Raw genomic sequence first — 19,771 nt, 5'->3', positions numbered from 1 at the left:
ACATCAGGAGAGCACTGGCCTTTTACATTGAAAGGACTAAGCCATTCCAGAAGTTGACACAGTTATTTGTCGTGGTGGTAGACAGGATGAAAGATCTTTCGGTGTCTGCCCAGAGAATTTCATCATGGATTACCGCCTGCATCTGGTTTTGTTATAAGCAGGCAAAAGTACCTCCACCGGCGATTGTAGCCACCCACTCGACTAAGGTGCAAGCCTTGGCGGCGGCCTTCCTAGCCCAACTGGCAATTCAAGATATCTGCAGGACCACTACCTGGTCGTCCATTCACACATGCATGTTTCGTTATGCCCTTACCCAGTAGGCTCGAGACGACGCTGGTTTCGGTAGAGTAGTGTTGCAAGCTGCACGGCTGTGAACTCTGAGCCCACCTCCGTGGATACTGCTTGTGAGTCACCTAGAATGCAATCGAAGCAACAACAAAAAAGCACTCGAAGAAAAAAAAAATGGTTACCTACCTTTCGTAACTGTTGTTCTTCGAGATATGTTGTTCATATCCATTCCATTACCCGCACTCCTACCCCTCTGTCAGTGTTGCTGGCAAGAAGGACCTGAGAGAGTGTAGGGCTGGCGGCACCTAATATACCGATGCATAAGTTAAGTGCAGCCCTCCAGAGGGTGCCACTGCCAACCCTACGGATACCGCCAAGGCAAAAATCTCTGACAGCTGTGCACGTGGGCATGCACACACCTAGAATGCAATGGACATGAGCAACACATCTCGAAGAACAACAGTTATGAAAGGTAAGTAACCATTTTTCCCCCCCTCAAGATCAAGGTGAAAGCATATTAGAAGCGTGTAGGAAACCTTACACTGCTGCCAATGCTGGACCTGTTTTCTGGGTACAAGAAAATGTTAGTCTCTTGGGTGGCCACTGACTTTCTGAAGCATTAGATTTATTTTTTTACAGTTTAAACTTATCTTTCATAGGTATGAGAGGATTAATGTTTTTGAAGCACTTAAAAGACACAGGACATTATTTAAGAACTTATTATTTTTACTGCTTGGAAATAGATTTTCTTAGGAATCACCTAAGTGTTCTAATGGTGAGTTTCAAAACTATATGCTCTTAACCTTTATTGTCTAGTTCAGGAAGTTTTATTTTAAAAACAGTTTTAATTACTTTCTCAGTTGCATAAAAACACCCTTTTTAATTTTGCACTGCTGCTGGAAATCTAGAAACCATTATACCTTCGGCTTAAAGTGATCAGACTCAGTGTAATGAAATTCTGTGCCCTGTAGTAAAGGAAAGATTTCTTTTAAAAAATCATGGTGGTGTTTATTGAATAAATTTACCTGCAATATATAATGTAGACAACATCAGAAATTTAAATGCACTAATCTTTTTTGTAGTTTAATCCTGATTACTTGTAGAAGATATCAAGGGTTTATTCAGAACACGTTTTGCATTAGTCTGTTTCTGTACTGATGAATTGTAGTACTGAAAATGATAGCTTTTGTTCATAGTCTAACATTTGGCAATTATGTTGCTATAGAAATAGTGCAAATGGATTTTCCTTAGTTCAGTCCCATGAGGTCTTGCTGTGCAGAATTATTAAATCACTTGCACTCTTGCTTTATTGGTGGAAAAAATATTTAGGTTGTACTTTAAATATCTTCAGTTTTCCGAGTGATGTTCTCAAATCTGTCTTTCTATATGCCAGGCTTTTGACTACAGATGGAGAACGTTGTGTGCATCAGTATGCAAAGCCTTATTCCACGAGCCTGCAGAAAATAGCATATATTCTCTGTATTGTTTTACATTTCAAAGAGACTTGACAATAAAGATGTTTTTCATATCCTAGTCAAAATATCAAAGTTTTCACAGGAAAAATAAGTTGTGGGGGGATGGTTGTGAAGTGAGAACTTGCTTGGGAGTAGCATATCAGAGTGGGTATGGTATTTTGATGTTAGAATAGCAATGTTAAATACACACAAATCTGATAATTCACAGATGGGAGGTTATTGTACTCATTAAGTTCTGAACTTGCGTCATGAGTGGCTCTGCTATTCAGGATGTAATGAAGACAAACTCGTAAAAAATAAATCTTATGTTTTCGGTACCCTCTAATACTGAATATAGTGGTACTCTTTCATTCTCATTTCTTTAATCTGGATTTGATATAAATACTAACTTGATATATTAAGAACAGAGCTCTAGAGATTGCATTTCAGTAATTATCAAAGTTAATTAGTAGTTTATATATGGGTTTTTTTTAAATTAGGTAAGCTGTTCTGATTTTGTGTTCAAAGCTAACTTTAAACCAGTTTGTCATACTTAATATTATTGTATGGTAGTGGGGGCTGCAGAACTTTAAACATCTTTGCTTCTATGACACTGGTGTTCAGCAATTTATTGACACTTCAAAAGCGGTCTACTGAAAAATGGGTTATACTTTTTGAGCTATGGAATCAAGCCAGTTTCATAAGAGCATGTGGGAATGCAGTTTTATCACTTGGATTTTACCAGCCTGCAGTACATAACCATCTAAAATAATCTTGTAATCCTCTGAGTAGGCAGCGTTAAGCTAAATGTGGAGTCTGCAGTTGATTTGAGCAACTACAATACTAATATGACTCCCAACTATAAAAGGAACAGACTTATTTCAGTCTATCTACAATACATTGTATTGTAATAATGAAGACTGTCAAAAGGAGAATTTTATATAATGTCCAGATGTATCTTTAAAATGTTCTTATTGTTTCTGTTGTCATACTAAAATATAAACTAATACTCCATCTTCTGAATCTGAATCCTTCCCATGCTGTCATGTCACTTAGGACAGTGGTTCTCAACCTTTCCAGACTACTGTACCCCTTTCAAGAGTCTGATTTGTCTTGTGTACCCCCAAGTTTCACCCCACTTAAAAATTTATAAAATCAGACATAAAAATACATAAATGTCACAGCACACTATTACTGCAAAATTGCTTACTTCCTCACTTTTACCATATAATTATCAAATAAATCAATTGGAATATAAATATTGTACTTACATTTCAGTTTATAGTATACAGAGCAGTATAAACAAATATTGTCTGTATGAAATTTGAATTTGTAGTGACTTCGCTAGTGCTTTTTATGTAACCTGTTGTAAAACTAGGCAAATATCTAGATGAGTCGATGTACCCCTGGAAGACCCTGTACGTGTACCCCTGGTTGAGAACCACTGACTTAGGACCTGAAGAATGCCCTGCCATCCCTCTCTATCATGCTATTTGCCAGAATGGCTATCTTGTATTTCTGTAGCACAACATTTTTACAAAGATAAGTTGTTGGCCTATCGCTCAACCCCCAACTTGGAGGACATATGGACTGCTTTTCGTCTGGTCACTAATTTTGACATGTCTGGCTTGGGTGACACTGTGAGGAGTTAAATTACCAGTGGCTTAGCTCTCAGGGTCATTGGACTTCCCACTGCATCAAGGTACAGTCTCCAGGGAAGGACTCCATCATCTTGTTTTACAATAAAGAGATTTACTTCAGATAACCTTAATTTACAGTATTGCTTGCTCTAAGACCATGTCTGCACTACTGCTTATGTCGGCAAAACTTATGTAGCTCAAGGGTGTTGTGATGGGGTGTACAACCCACACACTGGGCAACAAGGTGTTAAGGGATTATTTTGGGCTCAGCCAGCTCCGCCCTGCCACACCTGATGCAAATGCTCCATCTGATGGAGGAATTAAAAGGCAGGGAATTAGCTCATTTGGGTGGCAGAGCTGAGGTGAGCAGACTTGCAGCCCACAGCTCCAGCAGAGCAGAGGGAAGCCTAAGGCTAGGTCTACACTACCCGCCTGAATCGGCGGGTAGAAATCGACCTCTCGGGGATCGAATTATCGCGTCTCGTCGGGACGCGACAATCGATCCCCGAATCGACGCTCTTACTCCACCAGCGGAGGTGGGAGTAAGCGCCGTCGACGGGAAGCCGCAGAGGTCGATTTTGCCACCGTCCTTACAGCGGGGTAAGTCGGCTGCGATACGTCGAATTCAGCTACGCTATTCGCGTAGCTGAATTTGTGTATCTTAAATCGACCCCCCCCCCCCCCCCGTAGTGAAGACGTAGCCTAAGACTCCGAACAGCTGCTCAAAGGGGCCGTCCCTGAGGGAAGGGAGGACCCAACCCAGAGACACCCAGAGAGGGAAGTATCTTGTGGAACGTGGATGTACTTATTGTGGTTTCAGTTTCCACACCAGGGGAAAGCCTTGGACTAAGCTGACCCCGGGGGGAGGGGCGGCTGGATGGACGAGAGGAAGAGGCCCAAGGAGGACGGTCTTAAACAGCCTTAGTTGCCAAACTACTGGTAGCCCAAAGGGCTCTGGGTCAGAGCCCAGTGGAATGGGAGGGCCCGGGCTCCCCTCCCCACAACCCCCTTGGCAGTCAGGAGTTGCAGCCGTGAGCACTAGGACACGCTCCCCAAGAGAAGACTGTTACAGGTGTGGAAAAAACAAACACCCTGAGTGACATAAATTTCGCCAGCATAAGTGGTAGTGTGCACAACGCTATGTCGGCGGGAGACATAGCTACTGCTGCTCGTTAGGGGTGGTTTAATTATGTCGACAGGAGAGCTCTTTTTAATCAGCATAGAGTGGCTACATGAAAGATCTTATAGCAGTGCAGCTGCATCACTACAGTTGTGCCGCTGTAAGATCTCAAGTGTAGATATAGCCTAAGTATATCCTAGTAAATGTCCAGATTATGGCTCCTATGAGGCTCAGCCATGCTGGGCAGTAAGATGAATTGTCTGAGGGACAGTGCCAGGAGGCATTATTCTTCACTGATGTAGCATTCTTTGTTCGTCTGGGAAGAACGAGGTAATGTGGAGGAAGATGCACAATAATATTGTCTGGACACAAGGGTAATACCAAGGCAGTAATTTTCAAGGCAACATGTGAAATCAAAGTATAAGAGGTGGAAAAAGCCTTTATGCTAATAGCTAATTATAACCCCTATTTAATGACGCAAGTAAGCACATGCTTAATTTAAAGTATCTGAGAAATACTGTTGAAGTCCATGGGACTATGCACATGCTTAAAGTTAACTTTTCAATATATAGAATTGGTTTGGCATACTCCAAAACATTTATGGAATTAATAACACATTCTTTTCAGAATAGAGTCTATAAAACAAAAGTAATAAATACTGTGGGGCCAGTCCTGATCTCATAAAGGTTTATTTCAGTAGTATTTTTCTCATTCACTCTGGTGTTATATTAGAATCAGGCAGAGTGTATACAGTATAGTTCATGGTAAACCTTCCACAATATTGCTTATGCAGGAATTACTTGTTTATTGAATGCACATACAGTTCTCTGACAATGTATAGCTCTTCAGTTGATAGGAATAAGGCTTTGAAAGTTTGATTCAGATATGTCCCATAATGAGAAATAAATGAATACACCTCTACCTCGATATAACGCTGTCCTCGGGAGCCAAAAAATCTTACCGCGTTATAGGTGAAACCGCGTTATATCGAACTTGCTTTGATCCACCGGAGTGTGCAGCCCCGCCCCCCCGGAGCACTGCTTTACTGCGTTATATCCGAATTCATGTTATATCGGTTCGCGTTATATCGGGGTAGAGGTGTATGTTGACCTGGATATTACTATCCCTGAATTTTAGATGCCATTAAATACAGTTAAAGTTCTTTTTGTAAGAAGAAAAGAATAGATTGCATGAAAAGGGGAACTGCACTGTATTATATGCATTAATGCAATGATTTACTTCTTGGAGACTATATTACTTAAGGAATTTGACAAATCATGCAGTGTTCATGTAAGCCAGTTGTACACCAGCCAATGGTAATGTAATCAGACCTCTTAATTTACAGAGATTTATGTGTTCCCTGCATTTTTAAAACCTACTCATTGGGCAAAGAAAAGAAAAGAAATTGACAGAATGGTGACGTTCTTCCAGGTTTGCTGGTTAAGAGATAGGAAACTGATGGAAAATGATTGCCACGGAGCTGAAGATAATCGGATGCAGTCCATTACTCATCTTGTCAGCTGCTTCTACTACAGGGGATTGTATCACAAGATGTTAATCTGTCTGTGACTAGATTTCAAAGCAAGCATTAGGGTTTTTTTCTGGTGTATGTAGTTTAACTTTCTCCACTCATGTATAATTTTCAACAAAGAAAGAAATGGAATCCTGGTTTCTAAATTTCAGTGTATAAATTAATTAAAAATATTAACATCTGTGTTCTGGAATGGATTTTATGTTAGAAAACCTATAATGATACACTGTAGACAGTTCATTTCATTGTAGAAGTTGTTCTTTGTAATCTAATGAAGCTGATTCTGTATGTGTCTTGAGTAATGGTTTTTTATAGTTTTGGCTTGGATTGTCCCTCCAAGATCTATTTGCATATCTCCTCCTTCCACAGCTCTGTCTTCCATAGCTAATGTGGTCAGAACCACCCTGCTCCCACGCACTATTATTTTCCTCTTATAAAAAGAACCTTAACTGTGTGCTTAGTGGTATGTAAAATTCAGGCCTGGGAATGTTCAGGTTGACATATGCTGTAGGAAGACACGTTGCCAGGAGTGTAGTTTAACTAGGCCATAACTTTATTAAGTAAGACATCTGGGAAACTCTCTGGCAATAACTTATCCCATGCAGGTCGCCCCTCCTTTGTAATCCATTCCATCTGGAGGAGGGCTGTCCTCAGTCCCACCTCTCCACATCTTTAACCTGGTTCCATTGGTGGGACCCCACTGCCTTCCGCCCCCTGTACAAAGGTTGAGTGTTTGAGGAAAAGGGATTATCTCCTTGCCCTGTCAGACAGAAGCCCCAACCCAGTTCCCCACCTTTTTAGGAAACGACTTTGCAGCACTCAGAAGGGAATGCCAAGGTTATAGTTATTAGTGCTCTGTCCCTTTAAGGATTGGAGATCTGTTGAGGAGGTCAAAAGGGACAGCGCTGGGGAGCAAGTGTGGTTGCAGCAGCAGGAGAGTTTGGCATGTGCTGCAGAGAGACTCAGATGCAGTGAGGCTTGTGCAAGTTGTGTGTGTTTGGTTGTTCGGATACTACTTTCAATAAAACTCCACATTTAAACTAGTGCCTGCTCTGGGAGTGTAACCTCTTCTCCTGTTTGCACTTCAATTCTAGTTTGTCAGGGAACCAGACCCTCTATTGAACAAGCACCTGCTCTGGGCACCTGCCAATTTGCAACAACACAAATTTTAAAACCTAATCTACCCTCTGGGGACCTGGGCTGCTGAGAGGAAGGAAGAAAACCATACAACACCCAAGCCAAATCTGGCGTGAGGGAAAAATTCTTTCCCAGTCCAAAAAGGCTACTAGCATGATGACCACAGCAAGGCCCCAAACCCCAATCCTACTCTTAATGCCAGTTACCAAGGAGCGGTGGGGGTGTTCTTCCCAACTGCAGGGTGTGTGGGAGCCAATAAGCTTAAATTGTACACTTTTGTTCTGCCAAGGAGCCCCTCTCATCAAACCCAACGCATGAGGAAGTTGACTGCCCACAAGTGGGGGGATGAAAAAGGCAGGGAGAGGCTATCCTTAAAGGGGCCCAGGGTTGTCTTTCTCTTGCTGACCTAGAAAAAGCCTTCCCACTTCTGAGTCATGCCCAATTTCTGGAGTTGGTTACTTTCTAAAAGATTAAAAAATGATAATCTATTTAAATAATACATATGAATTGTCTCCGTGATCCGTAACTGTATGTTACTCTTTTAAAGAAAATAACTTTTGATTAAAAATGCAGCATTCTGAATGAAATGCATTCAGACAAATTGTTTCTTAAACTTATTTTTAGAAAAATATTTGCATGTCCATTAACTCCTTACCTGAATAATTGTATTATATAGTTTTTTTCTAAGCTACTGAATTAATAATTTAAGTTTTTTTCCTTTGATTTCACTCATTTAAAAAAGAAAAGCAGTAAGACACAAACAAGTAGGTAAGAAAACAATATTGTAAGAAAAGAAATTGTAGATTTTTGGTTAAAAAAAAAATTAAATGGTTTCTGAATGCTTGTGTCATTGAAGAACTTGTGGCACTAATTGCATGAGTTGGAGAATTTGTGATGTCTTGTCCAGATACTAGTTTTGATAACTACAGTCTGCCCACTTCAATACCCCCTGCAGTTTGAGTAGGATACACTGTTCTCTAGTTTGTGCCATAAACTGCTGTATAGTTCTCCATGTACTTTTAATCAGTTGCTATATTTCATTTCATTTCATTTCAGTGTTGGATTTAGTGATACGCTATATCTTATACGGTAGAGCCTCAGAGTTATGAACACCTTGGGAATGGAGGTTATTCGTCACTCTGAACAAAACATTATGTTTTTTTCCCCAAAAAAGTTAAAACAGCTTTGGAAGTTTACTATGCAGAAGAAAAATGCTGCTTTTAGTCATCGTAATTTAAATGAAACAAGCACAAAAACAGTTTCCTTACCTTGTCACATCTCTTTTTTTTTTTTTTTAAACTTCCCCTTTATTTTTTTAGTAGTTTACATTTAACACAGCACTGTACTGTACAGTATTTGCTTTTTTTTTTTTTTTTTTTTTTGGTCTCTGCTGCCTGATTGCATACTTCCAGTTCCAAAGGAAGTGTGTTGTTGACCAGTCAGTTCATAACTCTGAGGTTCTACTGTATTATGGAAGCCTGGTAGTGACTCCATAGTTAGGTTTGTGTTCTAAAATGGTCCTATAGTGGGCATACATTTTTGTTTTTTTTCTAAATGTAGGTGTGAAATCAGTGTAAAATTTTGGACACAGTATTATGCCCTTTGGATTCTCTATGTAGATTTTTCCTCAGTTTCTCTTCCTATATTTTTAATAGGATGCCATTGAATTTTGGTATCTTAGGTAAAAACCTCATTTGCTACATAGCCGTGATTCATTCCATGAGCACCATACATCCCCTGCGTAAGGCAGAGGGACACAACAAGAAGAAATGGAAGCTGGTGGCTCTATGCCTGATTGGTATACTATTGGCTGTTTTGCAAATGCCTGCACCAAAAATATATATATCTATATCTATATCTAAAAATGTTATTTCAGCCTAGGATTTACCAAGCTGAATCGGACAATTGGATCTTGTGGGACTACCTCTAACATTGCACTGGCTTGTCTTTCTCCAACCCCACTCAATCCGTGGCCCCTCAGCTGAGAAAGCCAACAAAAGATACTGAGCTTGATAAGAGCATGGAGGGGATGGCATGATGAGATTGCCTACAACGGCATCTAGCTGATCTATGACTGCTAGCAGAAAATATCTCCAATGGTTGGTGATGGGACACTAGATGTGGAAGGCTCTGAGTTACTACATAGAATTCTTTCCCACGTGTCTGGCTGGTGGGTCTTGCCCACATGCTCAGGGTCTAACTGATCGCCATATTTGGGGTCAGGAAGGAATTTCCCCCACGTCAGATTGGCAGAGATCCTTCCTCTACAGCATGGGGCATGCTTGCAGGTTTAAAATAGTATAAATGATGGATTTTCTGTAACTTAAAATCTTTAAATCATGATTTGAGGACTTCAGTAACTCACCCAGAGATTAAGAGTCTATTGAGGAGTGGGTGGGTGAGGGTCTGTGGACTGCAGTACACAGGAGGTCAGACTAGATGATGATGGTCCCTTCTGACTTAAAGTCTATAAGTCTATGTGGTGGTCACTGTGGTAAAAAGAAGCCATTTTAAAGTAATTTTTACTCACTTAGACTAAGAATTGAATTAACAAACTTCATTGTCAATCTTTTTCCAATTTAGGATTGAGAATTTTAAAGCTAATTAATTTACTGTATTAGTGGTGGTGAAAGACCATTTATTTTAAAGCAGTTTGCACATGGTAAATATAAAACTGTGAAACGAGGAAGTAAACAGTTTGACATTTATACTTTTGTACCAAATTAAAACACACCAAAGACATTTTTATACATTACAGCTTTTGAATTATTACTTAATATTAACGGTCATCTTTGCTTGCTAGAGAAAAGGGGACTAAACATTTTACAAAAATGCAAACATAAGTATGAAGTAAGTTGCTTAATTTATATACATAAAAGTCCTTCCTGTTGAGCAGAACAGACAAAACAAATGAAGTCTCCCAAACGTAGTCATATCCATATCTAAGAATTGGAATATCTGTTCAAGAATTTATTTTCTTAATGCTGAATTATGAGCTGACTACAGACCCACACTGGGCAACATGGATGAATAAGGCACATCCTTATTCCTCTCTGTGGGCTACCTGCATCACCAGTCTGTGCAGAGGGGAGGAAGCAACCGTTATAGAGCTGCTACTCCCTCTCCCGAGTAGGTGGGTTGGGAGTGGGTAGACCCTGGAATCCACCCCACTTACGCACGGGCTAACACAGGTGAGCTGGCATGGAGGAGCAGGTAAAAAATATACATATATATGGAGATATACCTATCTCATAGAACTGGAAGCAACCCTGAAAGGTCATTGAGTCCAGCCCCCTGCCTTCACTAGCAGGACCAAGTACTGATTTTGCCCCAGATTCCTAAGTGGTCCCCTTCAAGGATTGAACTCACAACCCTGGGTTTAGTAGGCCAATGCTCAAACCACTGAGCTATCCCCTCCCCACGCAGGTAAGCTGTGTCACATATGTGACAGGAGCATCTTGCTGCCCCCTGGAGCGCAAAGGAAACAGGAACTGAATTTTGAATGTCTGAGTCTGATTCTGGAGAAGTGCAACTATGCATAGCCTCTTATTCAAGGCTCATGGTAACTCCACTATGTAGCCCTTTGCTGTCTAACTCTATTATAAAAACACGTAAATGGGACTTTTTGATGATTTTTAGAATTGTCCATTATACAGTTACTGTAGATTGTGTGCAAGGTAGAGCGTGTGATATCTTTATCTATTGTTGTATTATTTATTGTTACAACAGTTTATATACAATAAATAAATCAGCACCCCTTGTGTTTGCATGATGAAATTATGCAGTTGCATAATTGTTCATTTTTCAAAAAAATGTCACATAATTTTGTTCCCAACTCTAAGCTGCTTCTTCAGGTGCTTGTCTATATGCATTACAGTCTTGGCGGAGTTCAGCTTCTTTTGGCCTGCAGTATCTGTTGGAGCCATGCATGTGCCCTGAAGGTATGCCTACACAGCAACTAGACACCCACGGCTGGCCCGTGCCAGCCAACTTGGGCTCATGGGGGTTGGCCTGCAGAGCTATTTCATTGCTGTATAGACTTCTGGGCTGGGGCTGGAGCCTGGACTTTATGACCCCGCAAGGTAGGAGGGTCGCAGATCTCAGGCTCCAGTCCAAGCTCAGTAGTCTATACAGCAATGAAACAGCTCCGCATCCAGAGCCCCGCGAGCCTGGGTCGGCTGACACGGGCCAGCCCTGGGTTTTTCTTGGCTGTGTAGACATACCCATAGTGTCCTCGTGCCTCCCACCAAAGTCATAAAGGATGGAGTCACCCATCCACCCCTCAGTTCCTTTTTACTGCCTGTGCCTGCGAAGTGGAACTCAGGGCTTTTCTCTACATGGAGCTATTTAGGAATAGCTGGCTTTAAATTCAGACCCTGCCTTAATCCAAATGAACTGTCAAGTGCAAACAAGCCCTTACGGACTATCCAAGCTTCTCACTCACTGTATGATTCCCTTTTTTTGTGTAAATAGTTGTGAATACCTGTAGATAGTTAAGTATCAGAGGGGTAGCCGTGTTAGTCTGAATCTGTAAAAAGCAACAGAGGGTCCTGTGGCACCTTTAAGACTAACTGTTAGTCTTAAAGGTGCCACAGGACCCTCTGTAGATAGTTACTTATTTAGGGCACAACTACACTAGAGAGTTTACAGTGGCACAGCTGCACCGATGCAACTTTGCCGCTGTGAGCTCTCTAATGTAGCCACTCTAAGCCAACAGGAGAGAGCTCTCCAGTCAGTTTACCTACTCCAGCCCCCGCGAGTGGCAGAAGCTGTGTTGGCAGGGGAAGCTCTTCCACTGACCTAGTGCTTTCCACAATGATGCTTATGTCGGTGTAACTTCCGTCACTCCAGGGTGTGATTTATATATCTCCCCGAGCGACATAAGTTATGCCAAAATAAGATGTAATGTAGCCATATCCTTAGTCTTCACTCATCACTTCTTTCATAGTGTTTCATTTTTTCCTTAAAAATGTTTTTTCTCTGAGACTTTTCTGATACTGGGTCAAGCCTTTATGGGAGAATAAAGAACCCCAGGTTTTAAACACTGTCTTCCTTGTGAGGCTGTATTGCCCCTTAATATGGGGCACACCAGGTATTTGGTAAAAGGCATGTTCCTGAGAGATATGCCATTTGCAAGAGAACACGCAAGGTGAAAGAGGCTTACTTGAAGTTGTCTTTGCTGGAGAGATCCTGGAATGGTCGGGACTGAAAATCCTGAATTGTCTTCTTCACAAAGTGCTCCTGTCTGTTCTTCCGCTCATAATTCTGAGGGTCATATCTCTCAGAAATCCTCCTCTGTGACTGATAAAACGCCTGGGATCAGTGGATGAAAGGAGTGCTGCTCCCCTCAGTTCCAGGTCATCTTTGCCGGGTTCTAGCTCTAAAATGTAGAAATCCTCTCATTCTGACATAGACAAGGATGGCCCAAGAAGGGTCCCTCTGGCACCCACTCAGGCACCAGGTACCATGTCCCAGTACCAGCTCATTCAGAGCTTCATGTATCACCTGGTATTGACACTTTGGCACCAAAGCTCCAGGTATTGACCACTTCAGAACAGATGCCTGCTTCCCCTCTTCTTGTCTGCCTTGCTGGCAGTAGCTGGGCACACCACTATCCCCTCCTGGCAACAAATCCTGCTGGTGAGGGGACTGTAGGTTTCACTGCAAACTCTTAGTTTGAATTATCATATGGGAACCCTTGGAAATTATACCAGAGTGATCATACTTCAGAAGCTTTAGTATGGACAGAGCTCTGCTTCACAAGGAGAGAGGGGGAATAGCTCTCTCATTCCCATTAGGTTCTGGAGGTTCTGGACTATTTCCGCCCTCCCTCGCCCCTGTCCCTAGAAGACCCATTACCAGCAAGAAGTGCATTGAGAGAAGACCTCCAAAACCCAGGGAAAAGGCTGCATTTGAGGGCTGCATTTATTTTTGTTTGCTCACACTAGTTAGCCCCTGCCTACTGATGACCATAATGTTTATATTTTGCAGCTTTTTGTATATTGTGTACTAAAAAATAAATACAAAGTAGAAGTTTATTAAAACACTTGGGATGGCCAGGGAATCTTTTTCTGGCAAATGTACTATGATGTAATATATGCAGTTTTTATGCCTATGACATATTTTGAACTTTTCTTCTCTTTTTTCCCCCCGCCCAGGAAGGCCAGTCAGATATTTTGTACACATTTTGGACTGCAGTAACTCAGACTCTTTCCTCTCAATTTCAGATAGCAACAGACTGTAAGTATTGTATTTAACATGTGTGATTTGTGATGTCTTCTAGAGTTAGTTTGAAAATATGTCAATTCAATAAACCTTTGCTTGTAATTTCCAGCTATCAGATCTGCAGCTGTGGTTTCTCCTGTTACTCTTCATACATATATTTTCATAACTGAGGATAGATGTATTTATGATCATCACACTTTTCCCCAGACTTTTATTGTGCATTTAGGAAGATATGTACTTTGCTTTATTTAACATTCATCATCCAATATAAAAATATCCTTTTTTTGGCAATGGCATGATGGAGGGGGGAAATTTGTGGAATAACGGATTATAATTCCAGAGGCCAAAAGTGAATAGGTCAGCCAAAACCATAAACATTAACCTAATTAAAAGAGCAATTATTTTATTATTGTGCTCTTGGGTGCTGAGCAATCTTGAAAATCTGGCCACTTTCATTATGCACCTAAAGCAAAGCTGAGCTTTTTTGTAAATCTTGGTGAGGGATTCTGAATACACATGCAAAATATGCTATACAAATGTCATGCTAAATCAAGGAAGAGTCATAAACATTAGACAGCACTGTTGCCAGTAAATAACAGTGCAGCATGCAACTGGCTGAATTGTCAAAGTTAAGTACTGGGGATGCAGTCATAAAAATACCCTTTACACTCATGTGAAGTTTGAAAATCCCCAGTCTTGGTACTGTACATACGAATGAGGTGCAACATGCATATGCTTATCTCTGTGGGCTTCTTCGTTATGATATCCCTTTAAAAAATTGGGCCTACGGTGTTCTATAGCAGTATTATTAATTTGAGGAAGTAGCTGCTTGGTTTCTGTTCAGGAGTTGCTAAGTAACTAGGTGATTCCAGAAGGAAATTTATTCAACTATATTAAAAACTGTTTTGTTTTATAGATTGTCTTATATGTTACCTTTAACTAGGTTCATGTGATCCAGCAAATATAGGAGTCTCATGTGCTTAAACTTAAGCATGTGCATAAGTGTTTGCAGGATAGGGCCTAAGACTGTAAAACCGTGACAGCAAGAGGCACAATTTTTATTTCAGCATTGAGGTAACTTTTCTATCCTGTCAGCAATTTAGAACACAGTTATTAATCAAAACACCACTGTTTTGCTACTTATACTCGTTAGTTATTTTTAAATAAAAGTTTGGTGAAAACAGGATGTTTATGCTGCAAATGCTGTTTTGTTTTTTTCAGTGTATGTGAGTTTTCAGGCAATGATGCATGCAGTATGTAGTCAATTTTGTTTTTTTTTTAAATATTTTTGTTTACAGAAAACTGCATATTTAACATTGAAAAGTGCAAAGAACTCCAAAAGTCTTGAATATTTTTTTTAAACTAAAGGCAGAAGCACTTTTCACCAAAGTGTTTTTAAAAGGAAGAATGGCTTTTAAAGCAGCATGTGAAATAAAATGGGACAGCAAAAAACCCATACATTTTTAGGGGAAACCAAGGCCAAACAAATTTCTTGACTTCTGCCCCCAGGGATAGGAGATGTTTAGTAACTTGTAATAGTCAGCTATGTTTTTTTACTTTTGTATGTGTAGAGTAGGGGCTAGATCTTGATCCCACTGACATAAATCATAAAACTCATGTTTGCGTCAGTGGGAGCAAGACTGGGCCATTAGGCGTAGAGAAGAAAATAAATGTGTGACAAAGTATAAACAATAAAAGAATAACAGTCCAGCACCTATTTTTGTGCTGTGGGGAAAAATTATTACAGACATCAGCTCACCACAATGAAATATCTAATTACTATGGAAATAAAAAATATGGACCTTACAATGGTTAAAATGAAAAATGTATATGAGTAAAAAGAATGGTTCAGATGGTGAAGTGTAAAGGTGCCAATGGATGAACTGAAGCATATGTTCAGACCCTGAAGGCCACCATATTAAAGGGCCAATTTTCTACTCACCTAAAACATGATGGTGGAATCCCTAAAGTGAGGTGGTGTCAGAGCACAGATATCGTCAACCTTTTTTTAAACCGTTCTAAATTTGTTTCACTTTCCACTTTTTGTGGCATGATTTCCAGGGCTGAAAATAACACTGCTTTCTCAGCTCGTGTTATCATTCTTTATTTGACAAACATGCAGCTGTTTTTTAATTTTCTTTAAAAAAAGTAGCATGTGTAAAAGCAGAACACTTCCGATATTTAAATCTGAAGGGCTTCTCCCACCAGATTGTAACAATAACTTTAAGGTTTGTTAAAGATTTGGGCCTACTTCGAGTTATCTGTGTCCCTTTAAATATGTGCCTTGAAAATGAAACAAAAGTATAGATTTTTCCATTGCAAAACTATCGTTGAAAAATGCTTTAGATATATGCAACCCAGCATACTGTTGCGCTTGATAAATAGTAACAGTAATAAAATAATAGTTTGGTCATGAAATGCCGTATAACATAGCTGGGATGGTTATTGTACAAGGCAAGGTTTTTATGTTCAAGGTTCAGATTGTGGAGGGATGCATTACAGTGTTTTAGACACTTATATTTGTCACTTGCATATACTGTGATAGTTTTTACAAAAGTGATATTAATTGTAGATATAGTAATACTTCAGTTTTATTGTATAGGAATGTACCGATTTAAGTGCTAAGATCCATGTTATTTATTTTTATCAAAGAGGCTAGTTTGGAAGATCATAATGAATGCTGTTTATTGTTTTGTTTTACAGCTTCTGTGTTTTTGAAGCAAGCTTTTGAAGGAGAATACCCTAAATTACTGAGACTTTATAATGACTTGTGGAAGCGCCTACAACAATACAGTCAAAATATTCAAAGAAATTTTAATGCAAGTGGAAATACAGATCTCTTTGCTGAACTGCAACAGATGGAAGAAGATACACATGACATTTTCATGAAAAAGAAACAGGATTATGAGTATGTTTAGCACAAACTGCTGTATCCGATGAGATAACTATACAATCCTAGAGCCATAGGCCTTGTCTGCATGGTGCAGCAAAACACACTGGAGGGGTGTGATATGTAAAGTGTTCTAATGTGTTGTGCTCTAACTGTCCCATGTAGACCCTACTGGCATACTTTAAAAGGTGCCTGTGCACATAAACTAGGCACCTTTCAGAGTGCGCCAGCAGAGTCTACTTGGGGCAGTTAGAGTGCAACACGTTAGAGCATTTTACCAATCACATTCCTCTAATGCACTTTGCCAGCACCCATCCTGCAACAAGGGAGTTTTTTTAGACAAGAACTCAGGGTTTTTCAGCTTCACAAAGCAGGAAATCCCCTGCAGGAGAGCTAGAATTTTAAGGGCTTTTTCAGCAGTCTTTCTATCAACTGGTGTGTGTGTGTGTGTGTGTGTGTGTGTTTTAAATAAAATGAAGACACATTAAGATTCATGTTTTTGATCTGTGTCAGTACTTTGTAGCTAGTTTTGTCTTTACATCTGTGTATAGCTGTAGACAGCAAATAGGAATTATTAAAAGTCACCATTTGCCTATCTGGTGCAAATGCAATTACTGTAGTGTCTTCCTGTATTTTGTGGTACCACAATCACTACAGAGTGGCAGATACTCAGTTCCTAATGATTCTCACCATATCTGTTTTATATCCTAGAATGTACATGATTTTCATGTTAAATATGGAGAAGATTAGGTTTGACACTGGTGAATAAATCTATTATGACTTATGAGCAAAAGGATAAATATGTAGGATAAGATTTTTAAAAGTGCTGTGCATGGGCATAACTATACTCCGATTGAAGTCAATGGGAGTTTTACCATTGGCTTCAGTGAAAGCAAGAAAAGTCAGTGCTAAGCCCTTTTGAAAATCCCACCCTACACATTTATCCTATCGTTCCTAAGTATAAAAGTCATAATTCCCCTGGTAGAGTTTACATAGTAGCTACTATTGAATCATTTTCACTAACAGGAATTGTAATGATGGAAGTATATTAAATGTAGTTTTAAAATTTAATATTGAAGCCAGCACAAAAATGGTCGTTTCTCCCTGGTGTTTTATACAGGTAGCTCCATGTGAGAGGAGAATTTTTTAGCATATTCTGGGTGGGGCTCAGGCCATCTGTTATGAGATATGTGATGTCAAACAAAGACTCTGTTCCCACTTTTGGAACACTTTCCTAATGTTGTATATCTCAAGAATAACTTGGTTTAGGTACACCAAAGTTGTTTCATACAACAGGCCTCAGGGGGAGCTAGTGCACAGGGAGGCTATGTAAGGAGGCTAACTGAACAGTTATTTACTTCAATGGAAAAAATAACTCCTGGGCAGTACATATAGTTCTGGCTTCTGCAGAGTTTATAAGCTCCAGAGGAGTCCCAGCCTCAACTTGCTACTATATATTTCAACTTTAGAAAATGATAATGCTGTTTTACGCCCACAGTTCAGAAAAAGCCTTGAAAGACTCATTGCAACCTTATGAAGCTGCTTATTTGTCAAAGTCATTATCTCGACTTTTTGACCCCATCAACCTTGTATTTCCCCCTGGGGGTCGGAATCCTCCTTCCACTGATGAACTTGACAGCATCATTAAAACTATAGCAAGGTAAGTGGTTATAATATATTGCAACATGTAATCTGCACCATGTCTTTTTATTTTCTATATTAAAATTTTGGAAATGAAACTTCATTAACAGTAAATGTTTGATTCCCCTTTAATTATAGAAGTTATTAGCACTGAAATTAAATCAGGGTTCATCTGTTGAATTTTGTTGTGCAGGAGTAATTCTGAAATATTCATATGGGGTCTGCTCTCTGCAAGCATGCACATAAGTAATTTTATTCACATGATTGTGCTTAATATGCAGTAAAAAAAGAGACATTTTAAAGCTAGTGTAAATGTGTTACAACTAAATTATTCTGAATGTATCGAAAATGGCATTGCTGGACAGTTTGCACCCAAGAGTCCTAAAAGAGTTGGCAAGGAGATCTTTGGCCCACTGATACTAATTTTTTAATAAATCTTGAAATAATGGGGAAATTTCAGAAATTGGAAGAGTGCTAATGTGCCAATATTAAAAAAGGATAAGTGGAATGATATAGAGAACTATAGGCCAATTAGCCTGACATCAATCCCAGGCAATAATAGAAAAGCTTATACAGGATTCAATTGATAAACAATTAAAAGATAGGAATATAATTGCCAGTCAACATGGCTTTATGGAAAATAGGTCTTGTCAAACAAACCTGATTTCATTCTTTTGAGATTACAAATTTGCCTGGCAAAGGTAATTGCATAATTATATAATGCACTTAGACTTGAAGTCTTTAAATCATGATTTGGGGACTTCAACAGCTGAGTCAAGGGAGAGAATTATTCCAGGAGTGGGTGGGTCAGCTTTTGTGGCCTGCATCATGCGGGAGGTCAGACTAGATGATCATAATGGTCCCTTCTGACCTTAAAGTCTATGAGTCTATGAAAGGGAAGATGATATTTGCTTGGCTATAAACTAAATCTCCGATTAAAACAATCTGTTGCATAAAGAATGAAATAACAAGAATAGTAGATGAAGAGGAATATCCCAGTTAGAAAAAGTAAACTGAAATGTTTAAATCACAAATGGAACATTTTCATTAATCCCTGATTTCAGTGTTTTAGTCTATTTAGCAAGGACTGGTCCAAACACTAGCATGAATAGGTAGCATTCTATGTAATTTACTGGATGTGTTAATATTGTGAAAAATGTTGAACTCTTACAGCTCTTGTTGACTTCAGTGGGAATTACAGGTGCTCATCTCATTTTAGGGTTTGGACCAGTCATACTCAGACTTCAGTGGTTCAGGAGCCAAATTAGCAATCAACATTACCCAAAAGAGCCACAGTAAACCACACAGTGTTTTAATATAATGTGCTGCAAAGAGCCACTTGCGGCTCCCAAGCCTCTGACTCAGTATCGCTGGTTTGGACTGTACTGCACATATTTATGGGCCCTGATGCCCCATCTTGCAGAGGAAGTAGGGGAACTTCACAAAGGGCAGGAAAACTGAGTTGTCTAGCTAGTGAAGTTTAGGGCCCTGTGAAGTTCTCTAAGGGTGAGGCTTCCCAATTCTGTGAATCCTCACATCTCCCTCAGTGCTTGGAGGATTACCTCTGGCAGCATGACCCATAGGAGGATAATGCTGCTTGGATAGCTATCTCTATTCTTGCCCCCAAATTTCTGCAGAGCTCCTTGTAGATGGAGCCCTAGCAGATGGATGTCTGTGGGGTTCTGGGAACGTGAGGGAAATAGTGCTGAGGAGTTAGCGCTCATCCTCCTGACAGGGATTCCCCAGGGAGTGATTTGGACCATAATTTCTTGTTGTTTTCTTCAGTTTGTTGCCTTCCATCTATTTTGGGGTCCCTTGTACTGCATATTGTGCTTACAATAAAGC

At 39.9% G+C, this 19,771-nt stretch overlaps 1 protein-coding gene across 1 annotated transcript in view; it reads left to right on the top strand.

Moving 5' to 3' along the window:
* Positions 1 to 19,771, top strand: part of COG5 (component of oligomeric golgi complex 5) — a 367,764-nt gene that overhangs the window by 264,863 nt on the left and 83,130 nt on the right. The window contains exons 11-13 of the mRNA XM_065401879.1: positions 13,329 to 13,410; positions 16,099 to 16,303; positions 17,784 to 17,945. Of these exons, the coding sequence (XP_065257951.1) occupies positions 13,329 to 13,410; positions 16,099 to 16,303; positions 17,784 to 17,945 (449 nt within the window). The remainder of the gene's footprint in view (positions 1 to 13,328; positions 13,411 to 16,098; positions 16,304 to 17,783; positions 17,946 to 19,771) is intronic.

This window comes from Emys orbicularis, chromosome 1 (assembly GCF_028017835.1).
Source record: "Emys orbicularis isolate rEmyOrb1 chromosome 1, rEmyOrb1.hap1, whole genome shotgun sequence".
Lineage (NCBI taxonomy): Eukaryota > Metazoa > Chordata > Testudines > Emydidae > Emys > Emys orbicularis.
This window is presented reverse-complemented; position numbering and strand designations above follow the sequence as displayed.